This window comes from Mus caroli, unplaced genomic scaffold (genome assembly GCF_978045245.1).
Source record: "Mus caroli unplaced genomic scaffold, Mus_caroli_1 scaffold_2, whole genome shotgun sequence".
Lineage (NCBI taxonomy): Eukaryota > Metazoa > Chordata > Mammalia > Rodentia > Muridae > Mus > Mus caroli.
In genome coordinates, this window is record NW_028227257.1 from 120002603 (window position 1) to 120027163 (window position 24561).

The 24561-nt window shown below is 42.2% G+C and overlaps 1 protein-coding gene across 5 annotated transcripts in view; it reads left to right on the forward strand.

Moving 5' to 3' along the window:
- Itgb6 (integrin subunit beta 6) overlaps positions 1-24561 on the forward strand; it is a 124739-nt gene that overhangs the window by 94978 nt on the left and 5200 nt on the right. For all 5 annotated transcript variants that reach the window (XM_021156163.3, XM_085834855.1, XM_029474427.2 and 2 more), the window contains 5 exons: positions 76-493; positions 7797-8019; positions 11174-11268; positions 15998-16117; positions 22343-22509. In XM_021156163.3, coding sequence (XP_021011822.1) covers positions 76-493; positions 7797-8019; positions 11174-11268; positions 15998-16117; positions 22343-22509 — 1023 coding nt within the window. The remainder of the gene's footprint in view (positions 1-75; positions 494-7796; positions 8020-11173; positions 11269-15997; positions 16118-22342; positions 22510-24561) is intronic.

Below are 24561 nucleotides of genomic sequence, written 5' to 3' on the forward strand. Positions count from 1 at the left end.
AGTCTCCACCAGCCTCTTCTCAAATCCTGCAGGTTGCTGGATGGAGGAAGCAATAACCAGCATTTTCTTTACCAGGCATCCTTCAATGTGACTGTGAGCGTATCCAACTGTGAAAAAAGAAGCAGGAACCTCATCATAAAGCCAGTGGGGCTGGGGGACACCCTAGAAATACTCGTCAGTGCAGAATGTGACTGCGACTGCCAGAGAGAAATAGAAACTAACAGCTCTAAGTGTCACAATGGGAATGGCTCCTTCCAGTGTGGGGTGTGTGCCTGCAACCCCGGCCACATGGGTCCTCACTGCGAGTGTGGTGAGGATATGGTGAGCACGGATTCCTGCAAGGAGTCCCCCAGTCACCCTTCATGCAGCGGAAGGGGAGACTGCTATTGTGGGCAGTGCATCTGCCACTTATCACCGTACGGAAGCATCTACGGACCTTACTGCCAGTGTGACAACTTCTCCTGTCTGAGACACAAAGGCCTTCTCTGTGGAGGTAGGTGATGGGCTCCTACGGGCTTCCTACCTCTTGTGCAGCAGCTGTTTGGGGACTTTGGTCTTTCATTTCTTCTTCACATTCCTGGGCTCAGCAGTTGTTCTGTAAATATTTGCTGGTGGCTTCAGCGGGTGACTCATTAGAACTGGGATAACTGGACTGTCTCCTGCATTTGTTGCCGTTTCTAACATTCCCGTGGAGTCAGAGCTCTGTCCACTGAACTTACGTTTACATTATATTTAAATATCACTATTCCCTCAAGTTAAGCAGATAAAAGTTGGAATGTTGCCTCTCTACTTGCCACCGGGATTCCACAAAACTGCCTATGATCTGAATTTCATTGTCTGTCAGACCTTTTCTAGATTAAGTTGCTGGGTCTGACCTGATTCTTGCATCTTTTATGTTGGAAAAAATAAGCTAATAGAGACTGCCAAGGGAACAGAATCAAGGGGAAGAAGACACATAGATACTAAGTAGATTTGAGAGTCTCTCTCTCTCTCTCTCTCTCTCTCTCTCTCTCTCTCTCCCTTTCTCTCTCTCTCTCTCTCTCCCCCCTCCCTCCCTCCCTCCCTCCCTCCTTAGATTCATAGTCTTCCTGTCTCAGTCTCCCAGGTGTTTATAGTCCAGATGACTACGTCATACTTAGCCACTTACTAACTGCCTACTAATCTAGTATATTCTGTACCAGGTCAAGTGATGCTAGGCAAGAACGCATGTGAGGAAAGGCCTATGAAAAGAATGAAAGTAGAAAATAGCTTGGGATTTCTTTAAAGTTTCAAGGAAAGTTTTAAAATGTACATATTAATATTTTTATAGATGCTTTTGTACATATAAAAACAATATACCTTAAGAATATACTGCAGAAGCCAAGTGCAGTGGCACATTTCTTTAGTCTGAGTACTTGGAAGCAGAGGTAGCCAGATCTCTGAGTTCCAGTCCAGCCTGTGAGTTTTAGACTGAACTTACAGTTCTACATAGTAAGACCCCCATTTTGCTCTCTCAAAAATGAACAAAACAAAAATAAACAAACAAATGAAGGGAATATATTTCAGATGCTAGGAAGATGGTTTAGTGGTTAACATACTGTTCTTGAGAAGATCTGAGTCTGTTTCCAGCACTATTGATGCCTTTTAGCATCTATATCTCCTATTCCATGGGCTCCAGAACACATGTGGCATTCGCTGATACAGACACACACACATAAATAAAAATAATAGCATAAAGTCTTAAGAGCTAAAGAGATGGCTTGCTGGCTAAGACCACATGCTACTCATCCAGAGGCCCTTAGTTCAGTTCCTAGCATCATTTCAGGGGACCCTCAACTGCCTGTAACTCCAGCTGCAGAGGATCAGAGCCTATGCTGGTACCTGCACTTGTGTGCACAGTCACATATGTACAAATAATGAAAATAGTTTAAAAGTAAATCTTTTAAAGGAGGGGGGAGAATATGCTATGTTAAACATTATTCTGATGCATGTATTTAATTATAACCTATTCCAACAGGAAAGACAAATATTAACATGGGTTTAAATGGTATAAACATGGTCTGCAAGGGAAGTGTTAACTGGCTGTGGACTAAGCCCAGACACTCTACTTATCACAGGATGAAAGCAGACATCTCGTCAAAACACAATGGCATTATCTTTACAGAAAACTAAGCAAGTCGTGTTTCCAAACCACAGTGTCAGAAACGTAGAAAAGAGAACCGTTTCCCCAGTGCTTAGGAGGTTGAAGTGGGATCAGAAGCAGGTCATCTGACAATTTTCTTTAAATGAAGAAAATAAAAAGACAGAAAGGGAAAAAAAAAACCTTATTTTTGGGAAAAGGAAGGAAGGAGAAGAAGGAGGAAGGGAAGCTAAAAGAAATCCAAGTGTTCTGAAAAACACATGAAACACATGAAAGCATTTCCCAAAGAAAATTAATTTCTTCTCCCTTTTCATTCATTCAAAGGTTCACTTTCTGATTCCTGTGTGTGTGTGTGTGTAAACCTACATCTATGTTTTTATTGGATTTAAGCAGGACACAGCCTGTAGATGATAAGAACAATCAATGGCAAAGCCACCATCAAATCATAGGAAGGATGCATCTGCAGAACCCCTCACTGCCTTTCTAGTAAAAAAGAAAACAAACAAACAAACAAACAAAAACATGTTAAAAAATGCTTTCTGAAGGGCCGAAGTGTTATCTAGCCTAATCTAATAGCATAAACATCGTCCCAATATTCCAGCTCCTAAATTCTTGGTAAAAATACCTAAAACAGCAGGAATTGCTAACTAACATGAGCCATCCCCCCACCCACACACATTTTTTTTTCTTTTTAAAAATGTGTGCAGAATATTGGCAATACACTCAACCCATATACCTGATAGTTAGGAAGGTCAGACAGTAACACTGCTCTTCAAAGCAGATGAAGGAATGGCAAGAAACTCTACTTAGAAACTTCCACCAGTGGCAAGTTCTTTCACACTTCAGCAAATGTAAAATTAATAATAATTAATAATAATAAATACTTGGTAGCCAGTAACCTTCTCTTCTAAAATGTACACTGAAGCCGGGCGTGGTGGCGCACGCCTTTAATCCCAGCACTCGGGAGGCAGAGGCAGGCGGATTTCTGAGTTCGAGGCCAGCCTGGTCTACAAAGTGAGTGCCAGGACAGCCAGGGCTACACAGAGAAACCCTGTCTCGAAAAACCAAAAAAAAAATAAAAATAAAAATAAATAAATAAATAAATAAAATGTACACTGAAAGTAAATACAAACCCCCAGTCAGGATTGGTGGAGTAGTCTCCCTGTGCCGGGAATGTGCACAGTGCAGGGATGGAAGCTACAACATATTGTGAAGAGATGCTGGGATTTGCCAAACTTAGCAGATATGCCACTCACAACTTGCAGGGATCTCACTTACTTCACCAGTAACACCCTCAACAGCATGCTGTTTGTCTGAAAAGCTTTTATCTTGGTATTCTCCGTCACACTGCATTTTTCATCCATCCGTAAGCACTCAGAGATAGAAGGCTCCATTGATTCTGTTTATCCTTGCCCAAATTCCATTAGTCTATTTTGATTCTAAGAGACTGGGAGCCATACCAGCCAAATGGTATTAGAGGAAAGCTTCTTGTGATTACATACTCAAAGCTATTTTCCAGTGGCATCCCAGAAAGATCTATCCCTCTGAAAAAACATAAAATATAAAATTCCCCAGCATGAGTCTAATATGAAGGTGCTGGTTTGGTAGCATGAACAGGTACCTGTAGATAATTTGTTGCCAATGACATCGACTGGCACCTTCGGTGACCTAGCCATTGCTCCTAGAAAGCCAACAGAGTAGAGGGTTTCTAAGTTCTGAAAGGTATGTTTTATGCTTTTGCTGTGACAGTCCTTTTTTTTTTGTCAATGTTTCAGGACAGGTTTTCTAAACTTCTGCCAAGGCATTCTTGTGTGCAGAGATACACTGGATGGCCTCAGGACACCTGGAAATGCACATTTATGCATCTTGTTAATTTTCAGAATATATTATAACCTAGAGCTTTTTTCTGCTTTTGTAAATGTTTCCCCTTTCCTGAAGAAGTGGGGGGGAGGGAGAAGTTGGGGTTTTCAAAATCACTTATACCTAAAAATTAATTCTTGGTTTTTACCCAAATAATTTACCATCCATAGTTTTTACTATTCTTGGCTCAATTATGAATTCCATAGGACAAACAGCAGAAAAGTCTTACTGACATGGGTCCAAATAAATCTGGATCCAGCTTCCATCTGAAGAGTGTGCCATTAAAATATTATTCCATATAGAGTAATAAAGAGAGAAACCTCACACACAGAGAACACACACATCCCAGGAACATTGAGAGCCCAGCAGTGAAACCACTGAGGTTTGGAGCCTGATAGAGCATAATGCAGGATTCTTCTGTTCTCAGTCTCTTGAGGCCCAGTCACAAAGCCAGAAGCATAGCCAATTACTCGAACCAAATCTACAAGAGAGAAGGCAGCCTTCTGTCCCATGGCAACCTCCTTCCAGCATCTTCTATAAGTAGAAGTGTGCATCATTTATTTATGTTCACTTTGTTTTTAATAAAGGTATAGAACTTTTATCCCTGATGGCTGATTTGGCTTGCAAACTCTTCCTCCAGACAACATTTAGAGATGATTCTACTAGGCCCTGTGGAGCTCAGTTTTGGGCCAGGCACCATGGTAAACATGGGGACATGTTAACTTAGGTAACTGCAGATTTTGCTGGAAGGGCAAAACTTCTTGTGTAAGATGCCTGTATGTGTGCCATCTTTTTCTTTTCTTCCTGAAGGAAAGGATCTGTTATGGTTTTGTAAATAAATACTGCCTGTTTGGAACACCAAATGCTTGTTTTAATACCCATGGCACTCAAAAGTCTACAGAAAGGATACTTATCTGAAACACACTGTTTACCATTTTAGAGCGTTTCAGAAGCTATCCCGCGGCCTGACCCCGGAGGGAGCAATGCTCACCCCCCTGCATCACTGGCTCTGCCCTGTAGAACTACCAAGGCATCACCTCCCTCATTTCTCTTTTCTGAAATGTATGCAACTCCTTTCTTCTATATTTATCCATCCGAGTATTCAGGCCCCTCCTCTTGCACGCTGAGTCTGCTCTCAGCACAGCGGTACTCACATCTCCCTCTTCCTCTCAGCCTCTCCTGCAAGGAGCCTTCTGTTCAAGTTTTGCAGGCTAATGGTCTCCAGAGCTTGTGGATGATCTTGTGCTATGACTGCTTGCCCTAGATGATTCAAAACCGCCTTCCCTGAAGCCTTTTCCTAATGAATCCCAAACTTCTTCTCTATCCTTTTCAACTGCCTCCTAAGATGCCCAATCGTGTTTTCTCCTCCAAACTCAACCGAACCATAGAGACTTACTGTCCAACCCATCCAAAGCTGATTTTCATTTTCTGATTTGGAGCCATTCATTCATTCACTCACTCATTCATTCACCAAGTGATCTCCACTTTATGACAGAGATTAGAGAACAGCAGTGACCATGAGCCAGCTTCCACATCAAGTCAAAAGGAAGCCATGCCACCAGCAGGCTATCCAGCCTGCTGACCTGGAGAGAATTCCATCTCTCTTCATGCTGGGCTGTTACCAGTCTTGCCCTGACCTGAGCATTTCAGCTTACACTGCTTATCAGTTCATCTTTGCTCTCAAAACTGCTGCCATGGGTCAAGTTTCTGTTCCTGCAAGATTTTGCAACCGCTTTTCCTGCCTCTCGTTTGACCTTTCTGTGATGCCGGGATTTCTACAAACACACCTGCCTGTTCAGGTCACTGCCTCATGTAAAATTTCATAAACTTTTGAGAAAATATTCTTTCTGTAGCTTTGTGACTTCTCATCTTCACTTCAGGCACGCTGTGGACTTCCCCATCTCCCCTTTGCCACAGACATCCGCACCACTGCCTTGGCCCTGCGAGTCTACTGTGGTTATTGTACACATTTCCTTCACCTCCTATGGTTTTCTCTCTCTGAAATGTATGCAACTCACTTCTTTTACTGTCTTTATCTTCCAAAATCAGCTCAAACATCACTTCTTGAAGCTTTCCCAAAACCCTATTTACTTTAGAAAGTCTTCCACCCTGTATCATAGGCTCCATGTGCTATATTATAATTAGCGCTGGTAGTAATAATTTGCCTGCCTTCTACACTAGAGGATAAAATTCAGTAATCTTGTGCTGTTGAATTCTGCATCTTTGTGGCCAAATGCACTCAGGATGGGATAGATAATTGACTCTTAGTTTCCATTATCCACCACATTCTAAAGCTAAAAGTCAGATCAAAAATTGGTGAATGAAATTAGGATTCTTAAAATTTGAGCCACTGGGAAGAGGGAGGAAAATACCTCCTAGTTGCTTTCCTGGAACAAAGACCAGGGGTAGGTAGATTTAGTGATCAGCCATGTTATCTCTAGATTCTTTCCATAGGGCGTGGCTCTGCTTGCTATTGCTATTACCTGGGCTGACCCTATTCTCTGCATGGGAGGCCTGTTATACTACCACATCTTCATCACCTATAAACTCTCTGGCACAGAATATATGCTCAGTTAGAATCTACTGAGTAGAGAATTTGTCAGTGCTTAGCATATGCTAATGAGATAGCTAACCAAAGGAAGCAAAACTAGAATTTTTCACATAGCCACACCACTGGAAGTAGATTTTTATCCCTTTATTTTATAAGGGAGGATTTTCAATTCTTCAGTGTAGGCATAAAATTTTTGCAACCTACTTTTAATAATGGGTCCACCTCTCTACTAGCCCACCCAGCAGAGGTAGTGAAAGAGAAAAGTTATTAGGATATGGGGGAAGTGGACCTGTGCAGCAATTGCTCTTTCAGGGCGAGCTTGATCTTCTTGGGTAGCAGTTTAGTCCTGTAGCAAACACCAAATACAATTCAGCAACTGCAGACCAGTCCTCTCGGCAGGCAGACACCACACAGGAACCTGTAGCTACAGTCCAGTCCTTTCAGCAAGCAGACCAGACAGCTGTAGTTTGATCCTGAAGAAACTGCCAGGTTGGCCAACTGGCCTGAGACAAGGTCACAGAAGCCACAACTGCCACGGGAACCTCAAGAGCGGTTCTTGGGCAGTTTCTCTCAATGTCAGAGTCATCACAAGTTGAGCTCAGCAACAACTCGACATAAGGTGAAACAATACATGTGTGTCTTTAGCGAAATAACAAGGTGGAGTAAATCAAAACAAAGATCAGTGCTCCCCTACTGCTGTCTGTGGGGTCATATTTATATGCCTTCATCAGGCCTCCTTTGATATGTTTGCTGTAGCCAAACATCCTTTCACCTGTGTCTTTTGCTTCAGGAAAAGTCTTTCACCTGTTCTCTTTAACAAGACATCCATTCACCTGTGTTCCCCAGCAAACCATAATTTGGCATAACTAACTTTCCAAAGAACTAGAAGTTTTAATTAATGGGTATTAATCCAGGTATGCCCTCCATCTCCATCCTAAAACCCAATGAACAAAATTCACCAAAGAGCTTCAATGGTCTTGTCTACATAGTCTCATTTTGGCCAATTCTTCATTCTGTTTGCTGTAAGTGATTTTCAGCTAGGAGATAATTTAGTAAATACAGAGGGCAAGCAACACTGCCCCCCACACCCCATCTCTCTGTCTCTCTGTGTGTCTGTCTGCCTCTCTGCTTCTCTCTTTGCCTCTGTCTGTCCCACCCCTAACCTCTGATAGTGTTTAAAGGTACTCAGAGAAGAGAAGATATTTCCCATCCTGGAAGCGGTTTGGACCATAAGCAACATTTGGGTGTGTTTTATGTGTTTTACAGATAACGGTGACTGTGACTGTGGCGAGTGTGTGTGCCGGGATGGTTGGACAGGTGAATACTGCAACTGTACAACCAACAGGGACTCGTGTACATCTGAGGATGGAGTGCTGTGCAGTGGACGTGGGGACTGTGTCTGTGGCAAGTGTGTCTGCAGAAACCCTGGAGCCTCAGGACCCACCTGTGAACGCTGTCCTACCTGTGGCGACCCCTGTAACTCTAAACGGTAATGTCTCTACTTCTTTATTCTCTTCGGTGGCTAGCTCTTTGTATGATCAACGTTTGAATGACATCTAGTAAAATCAGACCTCTAATTGTGTCATCTGGGTTTGGTCTCTGGCAGACATCAAAACTCATAGCCCAAGGGCCCCAGTCATCCTCAGCCTGGAATGTCAGCCTCTCACCTGCCGTTCTGGGTCCTGATTAACCAAAACCACAATGTCACATTTCTCCAGCAGCAGCTGGTGTCCCACACTGATAGCATCAGCTGGCCTCTCAGTCAAATGCCCTGGAGGTATCCTGCTGACACTTGGGCAGTCAGTATCTTTTCTGGGGAAACAGACATCCTTCTTATGTAGACCCATCTAGGCTGACCTTGTGGGATTTGTTCCATCCTGCTAGACCAAAGGAGGCAGAAGCAGGAAGACAATCTTCTTAGCTTTTACTTCTCTCCCCCACCCCCACCCCCACCCCCATCATTGTGCTCTCTGGCACTTCAGTGTGGTTATCATTATGCACATATACGGGGGGGGGGCGGTTATGCTACTAAGGCAATAACAACAACTAAATACACCCATGTTTTTCTATTAAGACTGATTTCTGGTTAGCAGTTTCACTTTACAGAGTTGGAACAAACTTTGTAAGTCTGGAATAGATGTCCAAATAACTGTGGTCACATTGTCTCTGGTAAGCAGCCAATGGGACCGAGCAGCCCATCCTTTTCATAGACTCTGATTCCTGAAGGGTGACCTCTGCATTTCTGTTGTAAATGAGGGAGAAAATCCATTTCCCCCAGTGGTTACCCACCAACCAGGTGTCAAGTCTTTTCTGTCACTGTCCCTGGCAAACTGAGACACATGCCAGAGCATGGAGCTTGATTCAAAGGACTTAAATAAAATCAATTGTAAACTTTCTACTGTAGTTCAGAGTGATTGCCTAGCACCTATGTGTCTCTGGGTTCAATCCCCGACACAACCACCAACAAAAAAGTAAGGTCTCTTCAAAATGTTTGTCTTAGTTAGGGCTTTATTGCTGTGGACAGACACCATGACCAAGGCAACTCTTATGAGGACAACATCTAATTGGGGCTGGCTTACAGGTTTAGAGGTTCAGTCCATTATCATCAAGGTGGGAACATGGCAGCATCCAGGCAGGCATGGTGCAGGAGAAGCTGAGAGTTCTTCATCTGAAGGCTGCTAGCAGAATACTGACTTCCAGGCAGCTAGGACTAGGGTATTAAAGCTCACACCCACAGTGAAAAACCTACTCCAACAGGGCCACACTTTCTAATCCAGCTACTCCCTGAGCCAAGCATATCCAAACCATCACAATGTTTCTTTCATTGCTTTTCTATTTCATCTCCTTTGTAACCACTAGTCAGTGCTTTATCTGGTTTGTAAGACGGGAAATTAACAATTAAAGTTGTTCCAGTTTGGGAACCAGCATCATCTACTTGATGTTGATGCTAGTTTTGAGGTGTGTCTATTCCTTCTTTTACTCAGACACATGCTCATTTACCTGACATGTATTAAGCATTTGCTGTATACCATGAATGGTGTCAAATCATATGCACACAGCAAAACAGTTATGGTATCTACCTTCATAAGTGCTAAGGGTCTAAGGAAAAGATAGGATTTTATTCTTTGCCTATGTATGTGTATATAGTGTGTGTGCATGTTTGCATGTATGTAGTACATGTGTACAGCTGGTGCATGTGTATGGGTCAGGAGTAGTTCAACATCAGGCATCTTCCTTGATCACTTTCTCCTTTATTTATTGAAGTGGGCTCTCCAATTCCTGATAATCTGGCTAGCCAGCTTGCCACGGATCCCCTGTTTTGCCTCCTGAGGGATGGGATTGCAGGTGGTTGCCATACTTGCCTGGTTTTTATGTGGGCTTTGGGGATCTGAACTTTGGTCCTCACACTTGCATGGCCATCTCCTAATCCCATTTTTTTCAAGTAATTAACAGAGATATTTGGGCTTCCAGCCACAATGGAGACATAGAAAATGCTATAGAACTACAGGGCAGGGGAGACCAGCATTGCTGGGGCAATCACAGTCACATGCACAAAAGTAGCTTGAAAAGTCTCTACAGTATGCTCCAGGCCCCCACCCAGCCTGCCCAAATATAATTAAGACACAAAAGCAGCTTCAGACAAGACTTGCGCTCCCATTCCCACATGGTTGCTGATCTGAGCCCTGCCTACAGAACAACAGTTCTCAGCCTGTGGGTCAAGATCCCAACAGGGTCGCATATCGGATATCCTGCATATCAGATATTTACATTAGGATTTGTAAAAGTAGCAAAATTACAGTTGTGATGAAGCAACAAGATAATTTTGTGGTTGGGGGTCACCACAGTAAAGGAAGTACAGCTTCAGATGAGATCCCATGGGCATGAGGCTCTCGGGCCCTTTTGAAGGCTGTCCATTCTCAAGACATAAAACGTTTGCAGATTTGTCTTACTCTAAACTGAATCTAGCTGTAAATCTATTTGTAACACAAGATTCATTCAAGGCCTCCATTTTACTTTGGTCTACAGACATCTTTAAAGTAGTATAATTTCCTTGTATCCTTGGAAATACACTTTTCTATAAAAGCAGCAATCTTTTATTTAGAAGCCTGAATTAATGAAGATCCAGCTATAATCCTAAACTTTAAGAACCCACTATCAAGACTTATACGTATTCAAAAGAGTAGCAGAAAATTGAATTTTAGAATCATCACATTTGACATATATTAAGAGCACTCACCATTTGTAGAATCCCTGCTGAGACATGGATCATTTGTGTTAAGAAATTCATAACTTTGTCTAGACTCTAATCATATTTATGGATATAAACACTCCCTTATGTTGAAAACGTGAAATGAAAATATAGCTAAATCAAATAGTGAAGTGTTTGGTTTTTTTTTTAACCAATCAGAAGCAATCACTACAGAAAAAATGATGATAGATAGAGGCTGTTATCAAGGCTGACTTGGGGACACTGATTATGGAGTAGAGATCGGAACAATTTAGCATCCTCTTAGATGCCACTCAACTCTCTTTCTGAAAGTACCAAGAGGTCAATGTCACCAGTGAGACTGCTTGGGGGCATGCTAGCTGCTTGACTGTTCTCCACCACCATGAGCTGATGAACTCTCTTGTCCCGTCCACAGGAGTTGCATCGAGTGCTACCTGTCTGCAGATGGCCAGGCCCAAGAAGAGTGCTCTGACAAGTGTAAAGCCATTGGTGCCACCGTCAGTGAGGAAGGTGCTCCTTCTCTTAAATCACGTAGTTTTTGAGAGGCAGAAGCCGTGTGAGTCAGGGGACTCTCGGTAACCTGACTTCACTTGTACCAGGAGCCAGCCACCCCAGTTCCCTGCCCCCACTTTGGGAATAAATGCATTTTCTAAAGTTGAAGAAATGATGAGTGGAGGGACAAGCAACTTAAAGTTGTGGCTAGTCAGCTGGTCTCCGGCTTTGTTAGCGAGTTCACCCCTGATTGACAGGGGTGACAGCAGAGAACTCTACAAGGCTCTATTTTCCAAACTAGTAAGAAGCAAATTGAAGAAATGGCTGTTAACTCCCACTGGCAGCCTGAAATTTTCCTTTATCACGGGATTACCTTATTTTGTGATAAGATAAAGCCTGAGTCATGGTTGGCCTGACTGCCCTTCCCAGATTCTGGAAGTATTCTGCTCAGTAGCTTTTACTTCCAGCCTCCCAGCCATGGGTACATCACCATCCCTCCATCCCAGCCTCACAGCCATGGTATATCAGCATCCCTCCATCCCAGCCTCCTAACATGCTATATCACCACCCCTTCATCCCAGCCTCCTAACATGCTATATCACCATCCCTCCATCCCAGCCTCCCAGACATGGTACATCACCATCCCTCCTTCCCAGCCTCACAGACATGGTATATCACCATCCCTCCATCCCAGCCTCACAGCCATGGTATATCACCATCCCTCCATCCCAGCCTCCCAGACATGGTATATCACCATTCCTCCATCCCAGCCTGCCAGCCATGGTACATCACCATCCCTCCATCCCTCCATCCCTCCATCCCTCCATCCCTCTGAACTCATCTCCAGATCCAAGAAATCCCTCTCCTAACTGGTAATCACATTGAGTTTCCATTTTCATCTGTCATGTCTAATTATTTAAAATGAGAATCTAGTGGCAAAGACTCATCACAAATATTAAACACAACTGCATATTATCTGGGCAGGAAAGGATAATATATGGCCTGTAGGACACATGTATTGAATGGATGGAGTTAGATTACGGAAATTAATGTATTTTCAAAACAGAATATAGAAAGACATTTATATGTTTTTTAAATACTCTGTTTCAAAATTGTTGTGATGGTACAATTGAATTCCTTGGTGTGGCAGGACAGGATGAGAGCTCATAAAACCCCTCATCTGTGCGTTGCTGGTGACTGCAGATAAATATGCCAAATAGCAGCAAGCGGCATGAGATGTCATGTGCTTTGTCTGACACCAAAGGTGAGCCCCGATGAAGCACTGAAAAAGCACAGAATTTGTGGTGTGACCACATCAGTAACTAGTCCGAATCTCACTGGATCTTCCGGGCTCCTCTCACAGCAGTGGGGATAGTTACCGGCTGTCTCGGTGAAATGAGCAGAAATTGCAGAAAATGCCTGCAAATGACTAAACTCAGTTCTCCAGCAACGTGGGAGATGCGGTGTGCTGGGGAGGCTGTGAGGAAGCATGTCAGTCACAGAGGTGTGAATGGGGCCGTTGCTGTGTCCAGGTTCACAGTTTTCAGAGAAGATCGTCAAAAATGCTTGTGCTTGGGAGGAAGAATAGCTTCCAGGGCATTTAGAATATTTAGGTTCTTTTGTGTTGGACCAAAGTATCTTTAAGAGAGAAGGATACAGACTACTGTTTCTAACTTGGAAAATGAAAATAACCAGTGGACCCTTAACCCTCTCTTAAAAACTAACATGGACGAACCTGAGTGAAAGGTGGATTTGTCCGACTGTGAGTTTAAAAGACACCTTTCTAACAGCCTCTACTGTCACTGTCACACCACTCTGAAAAGATAACATCACATTTGCTCAGCTAAAGGTCTTTTAGCACCTGCTTTTCTCTGCTCAGGACATGGAGTAAGACAGACATACTATGTAACTCACAAACTCACCCATCTTGCATGGGCAATGGGATGGGGTGGGGGGATGGGGTGAGGGGATGTGGTAGACCCACCTGACTTTATTCATTCTGGTTTACTCAAAAACTCATGCTTCTTAATTTACCCCACCATTCCAGACACTCAGATCATTGTTGCTCAACGTTGGTTCCACCAAACTCCTATCTCAGAGAAGTTCCATGAACTGAAGCATCCACAGCCTTATATGTACACACTCCAGAAATGGGAAACTAAGGAGCCTGGGGCTTTGCAAGTCCTCAGGATTGCTATGTAACACTAAATTAAGCATGAGTGTGAGTCACCAGGAGAGGCAGTAAGGAGAAAAAGAGATTCCCAAATTTATCTCACCAAGGAAGTCCCACCCCCAACCCTCATCTCCACCTTCTCCTTTGGGAAACTCTTTACCCCCAGGACTTTAAGCTGATCACAGAGCTTAAAACTCAGGGCTGTGCATCAACAGTGCAGACATTCGTGTTTTCTACATTTTCCCTGAACCTTCCCAGACCCGAAGCTCCGCCCCCACCCCTCTGTCCCGCGCTCCATAGTATTTATATGACTTCCTTACTAAGCATGATTTCCCTGGCTGCCTGAGATCTTAGTTTCCCTGTATTATTCAGTGGCAGTAATTCAAGTCTCGCAGAGGAGGAGTGGGAGGGAATCATCGAGCAAGAAAGGGCCATTTTCTACAAACAACAAAAGAAAACCTTAGCAGCTAATTATGCAAATCTTTCATTGCACATCCGATAATACTATTTCAACACCCAAACACTACAAAACAGGGTACAGCTAAGCTGCAACAGTCAAGAAAAGAAGAGGTGCGGTAATTAAAGCACAAGGGGGGAGTGGCGGCTCAAAGGTCAGGTCCGTAGTTCCATTAAAACTTAAATAATCCTGGCCAAGGAAAGTAGGCCCCTATGCTTCAGTGTGGCTATGTGAAAGAAAAGAAAGAGGCAGGATTACTGTTACTGAAATGAGCGTGATAAGCCATGCACTACTTTCAACCTGAGAGTCTGATGCCCCATTAAGGGAGTTCAAGAGAGCAGTGCAAAACTCTCACAGCTGTGGCCCACACTGAAGAAAGAGATGCAAAATGCAAACACACACTCCCCAAGAGTCCGTGAATCTTAGTTACTGGAGTGGAAGTGGGGCAGTGGTGAAGGTCATATAAAAAGGGCCAAACTACGGCTTCAATAAGGGTGCCTGCCATTTACCATCAACACATGGAATAACCCCAGCCGGGCTCGTCTGGTTGCCAAGAGCTTCCCAGATCTTCCCATCCAAGACATCCAATTAGAATGCTTATTAAATCATTGCTTAATGCCCAAGTTCTGTGCTGATCACAGACTCTCCCATTAAAACACCTCAGATAGGCTCCCAGAATTGGTATTTTCGAATCTCCCAGGTGAGTCAGATGGCCATATGCATATGGAAATGACCAAAGGAGGGTAATTTGCATTATATTTCCCAATATTCATGTGAACATAAATAGATGCCTCTAATGAGTTCAAAACTAGTTAGTTCACGTAAAATCTATTGTACAAAATCTCATTTAGAATGCTGAATTTATTATTTACTGGTTCCTACTGTCGTGAATGATAGAAGGCATATTAGTCACGGGTCCTATCGGTTTTTTTCTTTTAAAAATTAAATGCAAAAACGACAAACAATGACAACTTAATATTTCCATATTTTATGACTAGCGTTTCTGTGACCTAAATATCTCTAAATGAGCTGTTTACACACATCACACACACACATATCACACACTCACACACACACACATACACACACACACAAAATGAATTCTATTTTATTAACATCTTTAGATGTTTACCATCTTAAACTAATGGGAGAAATCACAGTCTATCTAGTAAGAGTAGGTCTAAGATTACCATAATCTGTCTTTACACACTAATATTGGCTCATATAACATAGGAGTTTAGACTAAATGTTATTTTAATTACAGGTTTCTGAAAAACGGTAATAATGTCATCAAAAAATTCCAATTTAGAATGAGAATTATGGAATTAACTTGTTTTGCTTTAATTCTGAAAATGCTAGATAATTTGGACAAGGGTAGCTGGGACACCAGAATTTTTGATGTGTGACCTAGGACTTTAAAATTTTTATGAACAATTATTATCATGAAATTCATTTTCTAACTCTTGAATGAGCTTCACGAGGAAAAATGTCCAATTTGAGGAAAGGGTCACGTTAAGAAAGAGTGTAGACTGAATGTCCCACAGCTCTTATCCTGGGTTCCTTCTAATCTGAAGTTTCCCTTTATCCTGGGTCTCTGAGCTACATGACACCTCTGCCTCGGTTTCCTGATATTAATTTCTTCTCCCCATGCAACAATGCAAAGCCCAAAGTCCTGGCTGCACCACTGTGAGAAAGCCCTCTGTAATAGCATCAGTATCCATCTATACACTGAGCAGCAGTGTAATCTAGCCACTCTCCCAGATGCTCTGTGCTGAGAGGACCGTGCAGCCCCCCTCATTACCATAATCAAGGCCATTCTACTCCCCAGGCAGCTGTGGGCACCTGCTTTGAGCTACTTTCACTCTATTGAAATCTGCCTCCATCAGATTGATAGGTAATTTTGATGGTCAGTCCTGATTGACCACATCTGGAGCCGTTCTTCTGGAACATAAGTAAAAACCAAAGCTCTCACTTGGTGGGAAAACCCTACGCCTTTCAATTCCCATTCGACGGTATTGCCAATTCTAATTTGCATGTTAAACTCAATGCCACTTTGCTTTAAAAATTATCGCTTTTGAAATCTCATCTAACCTAATGAATGACTCTTTCATCTGCAGATTTTTCAAAGGACACTTCTGTCTCCTGCTCTCTACAAGGAGAAAATGAATGTCTTATTACATTCCTAATAACTATGGATAATGAAGGGAAAACCATCCTTCACAACATCAATGAAAAAGGTGGGTAGCTTGTGTTCCACTGCCTATGTCAAGTGACACCAGCTGGTCGAAGGCATCCGGAAAGTCAGCTGAGGTGGCTTACCAAGAAAGACATTACAAAATTTGGGGTGAAGTGCTTCTCCAACGGTTAAAAGATCCCATTAAAGCCGTTGCTGTGTTCCCATGTCTTTTATTAAGACAAGGTAACATGATAACTTTAATTTGGACCAGGTATCACTCCCTGGAAACCACATACTGGCATTATAGAAAGGTTAACCAAGAAAAGGATATACTCAACAGACCTATCTTTTCAGAAAAACTAGCAAGAAGGACTGTGATGGTTTGAATATGCTTGGCCCAGGGAGTAGCACTATTAGAAGGTGTGGCCTTTTTGGAGTAGATGTGTCACTGTGGGTGTGGGTTTTAATACCCTAGTCCTAGCTGCCTGGAAGTCAGTATTCTGCTAGCAGCCTTCAGATGAAGATGTAGAACTCTCAGCTCCTCCTGTACCATGCCTGCCTGGATGCTGCCATGCTCCCACTTTGACGATAATGGACTGAACCTCTAAACCTGTAAGCCAGCCCCAATTAGATGTTGTTCTCATAAGAGTTGCCTTGGTCATGGTGTCTGTTCACGGCAGTGAACCCATAACTAAGACAAGATTAAGTGGTGGTTCAAATACTATTTTGTTGTGCAACCACTCCCTGAGATTGTGGGATATACTTGTCTTTCTGAACCTCTTATTTCCTCATCTGTACAATGGGACGAATAATGGCACAATCTTTTAAGAGGCGACTCAAAGAATAAGTGGAATATTATGGAATGTAACATGTGTGCCAAAAAGTGTCCTCACAGCAATGGCCATCACCAATGATGTTGGATCAGGAAAATACAAGACAACAAATAAGGGTGTGACCACAGAAGATGGCAAAGTGTCAGGCCAGCCAGCATATACATATAGTCCCAGTATTCAGGAGAATGAAGCAGGAGGATTGCTTTGAGTTCATGGCAGCCTCAGCTCCGTGGTACCTACCAGATCAGGCCAGGCAGGAGCCCGTTGCTTCTGTGTTACTGTGGATTTTCAACCCTGTCAACGCATGGAATCAGTTTCTAACATAGGAACGTTCCAATTCTATTCCCTTTCCAGCCAAGGGAAAAGACGAGTTTATATTACATCAGAAGAGAAGCAGTAGAGAACAAAGGTTTTAGAAGCTTTCAAATTGTGTGGGTATCTGACTCTTCTGCAGCTTATCTAAGATGCTTGTATCCTGAGGCAGCAGGCCTGCGGGCACTGAGTCTACATTCTGACAATTCAACTTAGCACAGATGTTCCTAGCTCTCCTTCAGAGCCACCGTGCTAACAACCCTGACTGAGTTCTTAGACACTCACAGGTGTCCTGAATTTTCTGTCTTTAGCAATGACCTATCCCTCCCTAAGATTTCCCTGAGAAACGACAGCTGCATCTTCAGGCTTCATCAGAATTGGGTTTGGAGCCTAAGGTCCAGCCCAGACAATAACACCACACAAAGGGTATAAAAAGAAGGGTTTTGGTGTTGGTACGTGGTTTTCAACATGCTGGTAAAATGTTAAATCCTGACTTTGAAACCAAGGCTATCAAATCGATATCACCCTAAAGGTTGAAAATCCAAATAATACCAAAATATCTGCAATGTGGGTTTAAACCTCATGTTCCAATCAAGAAAGTGATGAGAGAAAACATCATATCACGGCAGTGAGGGCAAGACAGCTGGAGGTTAGGCACAACCCCTGAAATGTGGGGGTGACTGTAAACATGGTTTTGCTACTTGTGATGGGGGCAGGGAGCTCCTGTTGGCAGGCACATAAACACTCCATGTACTGAGCTATGCAAACACAAAAGGCATCGTGCAGTCATCAGTTAAGAGGGTGAGCCATGCTCTGTGAGACCAGATTACTTCATAAGACAAAAAAAAAAAAAAAAAAAAAAAAGCCAAACCAAACCAAAACAAAACAAAAAACCTGCCTCCTTGTTATCAGCTTTGTAAAGTCAGCTTCTCCAGCTGCACCCCAACTCTGTGTTTGTAATTGCTGTAGTGACTTTAGCACCATATCCTGAAATCAAAGCCATCCCTTAAAATATTGATTCTATTGGAAAACTCCATCCCAGACAACAAAGCCGCTTTCCGCAGAAGGCCTTGCTTTCAGTGTGCAGGCTTTTGTGTTTGACTGGTTTGATTTTTTTTTCCTTTCCAGTCTCCCCTCACCCCTACCCTCCACACTCATGGAACATGCTTTCAGTTGAGAAATGCTGTATTGTTACTGAACTGTTGTCTGTTCTTTTATTCTTGGACACAGTGTGAGTGACACACCACGCGCCATGCTTTGGATCCCTCACAGATGTGTGATATCTGTGTATGTAGTATAGTGTCTTCTTTATCCCTATTCTTTTGTAGTAAGGGAAAGAGAAGGAAAAGCTATCTCCCTGAGAATTCACTTTCTGATCTACTGACAGGCCCAAGGATACTTCAGATCTCCATTCCTGGACAGGCCTGGTGCTTCCAGAACCTCCAAGGCCATAGCCTACCCCAAAGAGACTGTAGTTCCTTCCTCCTGCAACACTGAGATCCGTAGCTCTCAAGGTAGATGCTGGGAGAAGCAAGAACGTCAGGAAAAGGAGGGAGAAGTTAATGATTGCCAGTGTCCTCTAAGCAAAGTGAAAAGGAAGCTAACTGGTCCAGGGTGCTCACTGTTGCTGAAGATGCAGGCATGGCAGGGCATCACTCATTTTCCTTCTTCTATCTGCATAGAATGTTAGAGCCTACAAGCCATGTTAGACAAAAACAAACAAACAAACAAAAACAAAACAAAAAACAAACAAACAAAAAAACCCAGCCCAGCCCAGCCTTCTTTGCAGAAAGAAGCCAGTCACTTACTCATCACTTGATTTTGTACAAGTTGAGTTTGCATGATCCAAGCCCTTGCCTTCTGGGAGACAGAAAAAGGAGAAGAATGCATTTGTTGTCACAGTCCCTTTGTGTACGGGGCCCTTACTAGTCCACATGTCTAGCCAACATATCAGTCATCATGTTTTCTATGTGCCGATGTCACGCAGTATTCTTTACAACCCCACAGAGTGGGCATTATTTTTGTTCTACAGGTGAGAAAATCGAGGCATGGAGGCAAACACATTGTTAGGTGTCACAGTGGTTGAACCTAGATCTGCTTGCTTGAGCAACTCTTAACAGCCTGGCTTGGAGCCCAGGCTCTTAACCACTGTACTACACTGCCTCCCACTGGCTACACAACTGTAATATATATCTGAATCTAAAAGATGCCAGCACTGTCCAATAGGGACTGTTAGGCAAACCTTATATAAAATGTGTCATTTTCTAGAAACCTCATTTAAGTTAAAAGAGGTGAAGTTCAGTTTCTTCACCACAGTATCCAGACTATTCTCATTTCAACATGAAATCAACACAAATATCAAGGTGTTCTACATTTTTCATGCTTAGTCTGTGAGATGGTTCTCTAGCATCTGTAGTACATCTGGATTTAGATGTCACATTTCCAGTGCACAATAGTCACAGTATGATACAGCTAACAGCTCAGACAGAGCTAAGAATTGGATATTCAAAACCTCAGAATTAGGTATACCAGTGGCCCTACCTGACAGGTGACATTACACATAGTAGTAGAGCTAACCCTCTCCTCCCACCTAGGTCGCTATCTTCAGTCACCAAAGGAATAAGGAGAGCCTGAAAAGTAAGGGTCTGTGTTCTGATACCTCCCTTGGAACTTGAGCTAAATCCTTTCTTGAGGAATTCACAGTATCCAATGAGCCTAAGATTTAAAATGATTCTCTCTCCTAAGCCATACCTTTTCCTTGTTGATTTCCTACTTGAACACCCTCCTGATTCGCCTTCCAGGTGTAGATCCTAACAAGCTACATTCTGCTGTGACTAGGAAAATGGCTCTGTCCCTGCCCAGACATTTCTTGGCCACAGATCTAGCTGAATCAATGTGTTTTCTCAGGGACACAGCTTCCCTATTCATTTGCTTGCTACAATATAGCCTTTAGCTCTTGGCACTATAGTAAGTAGGCCATTAGCAATTCTTCTTTCTTCATAATGTCCTTATATGGTTTTCTACCCAGAAAAAGTGTGTGAGATGAGGCATCACACTGTTAGGGGGTCATTAGTCCCCTTAGATTCAGGTTTGAAACGCCAAACAATCCAGCCTCAATGTTCAACTCTTCCTTATTAACTATCTGAGAGTAACATTATTAAGAGTAAGAGGCTAGGCTAAGCCTGATTCCTTTCTTCCCCGGGTACTGCTGTGGTTTTGCCTCACCTCTGATGGAGGATGCAGATATTTAATGATCATGTGATATGGAATTTCTTCCCAGGAAAGCAAAAGAAAGACTTAATTATAATGCTCCATTAAGAGAGTCATCATCTCGTAGACACACAGCAAGGATGATCAGTTGTCTTGCTATCAACAAAGGAAGGCACTATCTAACTGCAAAATTATATCAATACTATCAATAAAGCCAAACTAGCCTAGCATGGAATTTTCAAGTTGAGCACACCTAATTCCCTACATTTCCCTGACATAAGAATGACTTAGATACTGTTAATAGTATATAACCTGTGGTATTACCCAAGACTTTCTGAAACAGAATATCCTGGGCTGGGGGGGGGGTCTAGGAGGCCATTGATAAAAGACCACCTCAGCATGTTTCTGTCATCAGGGAAATTGAGGGAGCGCTCTGTTTTATCTCGCAGATGAGGTCAAGGGGCTCAGTAGAATCCACACAACGGCTGTACATCAGATGAGAACTGAACCAAATACAACATGGGAAATCAGAGCATGGCATAAAACACAACGCTAATTGTCTTCTGTCTTTAAAGGGGGAAGGGGCAAGGAACCTGTAGTGAAGAGCTTTGCTTTGTAGCCAAGGCTGGCATCAAACTCCTGTATCTGCCTCATGGATACTGGGATTGCAGGCATGACCAACCAGGCTAGAGTAATAATTTTTAATATAATTCTGAGATTGTTTTCAATTAAGGGAGATTCTTGATAAAATAGTTATATGTACCAAAGTAGTTGCAATATACTCAGAAGAGATTATCTTGGAAATTAAAATGTAGTATTTTTATGGTCCTTTAAATATTTCATGTACATTAATTGCCACTTTGTTTTATTAAAGCTTTAAAGTCAGCCATCCAATCTATGGTCAACTCTCCCTGTCTGCAGGAGATTTGGGTCCAGATCCTCCTGTGCCAAAGATACCAAAATCTGTCAATACCGAAGGCCCATATATGTGCCTAGAATTTACATCTTCATATACCTGAAATCATTTCTAGGCTACTTAAAAAATGTGATGTGAGGATTGAAATATAACTCCATTGGTAGAGTGCTTGCCTAGCATATAAGAAGGCCTTGGTTCAATCCCAAGCACTGTGTACAACCAGGTACAGTAGAAAACACCGTGATCCCAGCACTGGGGAGGTAAAGGCAGGAGGTTCAGATGTTCAAGGCCATCTTTGGCTGTAGAACTTGAGGCCAGCCTGCCATGCAAGAGACATTATTTTGGGAGAGAGAGAGAGAGACAGAGACAGAGACAGAGACAGAGACAGAGACAGAGAGAGAACAAAAGGACAGAGAGAATAGAAACCAAATACAATATAACTGTTGTCTCAATATTTATTATACTTACCATTTAGAAAGTAACACCAAAAGGAAAGAAAGACAGGGCATATTATATTTAATAAAGGCACATTTATATTTTCAATCCACAGTTTATTGAATCTCTGTATACAAAACCAAGGATATACAAGGCTGGTTATAAATTCATTTTTGAGTCGGTTTGAATCATTTGTTTTACTGAGAATAAATACAAACCTATCTTTAAACAAGTAACTCAGTTTTAGGGAACAAAAATCCACAAGTCAGGAAGATACCAGCATTTCCCTCCTGTAGAAAATATGTGAATAGAAAATCTAATGAGAAAGGTCTTACCGTCCCATGAGATGGGCATGGGGCTTAGCAGAAGAAGAATTGTCCAATGTCCTATGCTCTGACTTCAACGCCTGCATCGTGGTGAGGGGTGGAAAAGCCTTCTTACGGTGAAACATTCATTGTGGCAGCTTCTAAGGATTATTTTATGTGCTCCTACAGACTGCCCCAAACCTCCGAACATTCCCATGATCATGCTGGGGGTGTCACTGGGCAGCTTCTAAGGATTATTTTATGTGCTCCTACAGACTGCCCCAAACCTCCGAACATTCCCATGATCATGCTGGGGGTGTCACTGGCAATCCTGCTCATCGGAGTTGTGCTACTGTGCATTTGGAAGCTGCTGGTATCATTTCATGACCGGAAGGAAGTTGCTAAATTTGAAGCAGAACGCTCTAAGGCCAAGTGGCAAACGGTATGTGGACTCAGGAGCCATCCTCGGTAGAGGTCAGACATCACATCTATGACCACTGTCAGTGTAGTCCCAACAGCTTTAGTTTCTATCTTGCTTAGAGAGCAGAAGAAGCCATTGACTAGACTTGGGTTGTTCTCATGTTGTAGGGCATCTTAGTGGGTGAACTTGTAACAGCTTTAGAGGCTCATGAAAGTATGAGCTATGGTGACTTGGGGCTGTTGTGGAGGCAACCTGCTGAAGTGAAGCATAGGCACTGTATCTAAACATTTCTGTAAACTGATTGTGTTCTATCTAATGGGATAATGTTCATGGCTAGCATGACAGTTCATGCCAATTTCCATGGAAATACTTATTACTGGTGTACAGATGCAAAGTTGACAGGCCTTTTCAAATACCAGGCAGTATTTTCTAAATAACACAAAATTTAAGTAGCTACAAGAAATAAACCTCTAAATGTATATGTTCAATAGATATAATTTAAATGTCATCTCAGTAGGCAAACACAAAACAGGACTACAATTTTCAGTGTTTCTTTTCCACAGGAGAGATAATTATATTTCTAGAGACCCCTGGAAACAATTTCATGGTTTTAATTTCATCTCTCAATCGCTAATGGTGTGTCTAGCTATCTAATAGCAATTATCTTACACCGCTGATTTCAAAAACAGTGAGCTCACTGGAGAAAACGCAGGCAAACACACTGTGCCTTTGGGTTCATCTGCCTAAATAAATTGATGTTAACACTATTTTCCCTAAGCCTATAGCAATATCCTCAGGTCTGAAAGCAAATGGAATTTTCCATTTTTGATAATGAATGTTTATATTTGGGGGAATGATTTCAAACTAATCATAATGTATATCACAGGACAAAGGCCAATAAAGATTTTAATCAGTCTTATCTTTTGAGTAAAAATGCATTGGCTATAATAAGCAAATGTGACCTGTGGACCTTGTTTGAGTTCTGACTTGAAAAGCCCAACTGTAAGACTATATTTTAAGGCAACTGGGAAAAGGTTGACACACAGTAGATACTAAAATGATGGCAGAGACGTGTGTTTAATTTGATTAGGTGTGACACAGGTATGGTCATTTACAGAGTACATATCTGTAGTTTTTAGTGAGCCAAACACTTATGTAGGCATAAAGGTAAGTGAAAGTAGATTTGGGGTTTCAACTAATTCAGACAAAAGTTTGGGAGCTCCCCGAGGTTTTGGTACAGGTAGAGTTGAGCCCTGATTATTAATTTGTTTTAAGAACAGCTTTTGGTTAAAACTTCTGGAAATAATAAGCAGGTATTCTGACTCTGCAAGCAAACATGTGGCTATTTTGTGATGCCTGTCTACTAACCAGCATATTTTAATGTTCTCAGACACAGGCACGAGTGATTAATATCTTTAGAATAATGTTTTAATTAACAGTTAATTTCCTCCAAAACGTGAATTGTCCTCCCTCGGGAAGCTACACATGACTGAAATTCAAATGCCAAATTTTAGCCATTTCTTCATCTAAAATGGGACAAAACAATGCATTAAACAGATAACAGCATAAATGGAAAATATTATTCCCTCGCTCAATTGAGTTTCTTTGAATAACAAATGTTTGATGTTCCCGAGTAGATGACAAGTAGGTAATAATGATTCATTTGCATGCAAAAGGGGTTCAGTTCCAAACTTCAGTTCAAATCACACAAACATGCCCTCCTCCTGGGACAAATGTATGTTCAGTGCATACATTTAAAGGTCTTCAGTATAACTATTTAAAAATCTAAAATCTATTTCTTCTTCTCAAGGGATGAACTCAACTGATCTTTAAAACCCAGTGAGCTGACCTGACCCCTCAGGCTCCTGGGATGCTTAAGGGGACAGAGTTGAAGAGAGATCCTTGCCCTGACCTCCTGAAATATTTTGTCAGGTCTATACAGAATGGTTCCCTTATATTAAGTTAAAAAAACACCTCTCAGCATTTTTCTTCTGAAAACACAAATGGAAGACATTTAAATTCATCTTTGATTAGACATTTTTTTTCTCTTGGATGACAAGTCATTAACTTGAG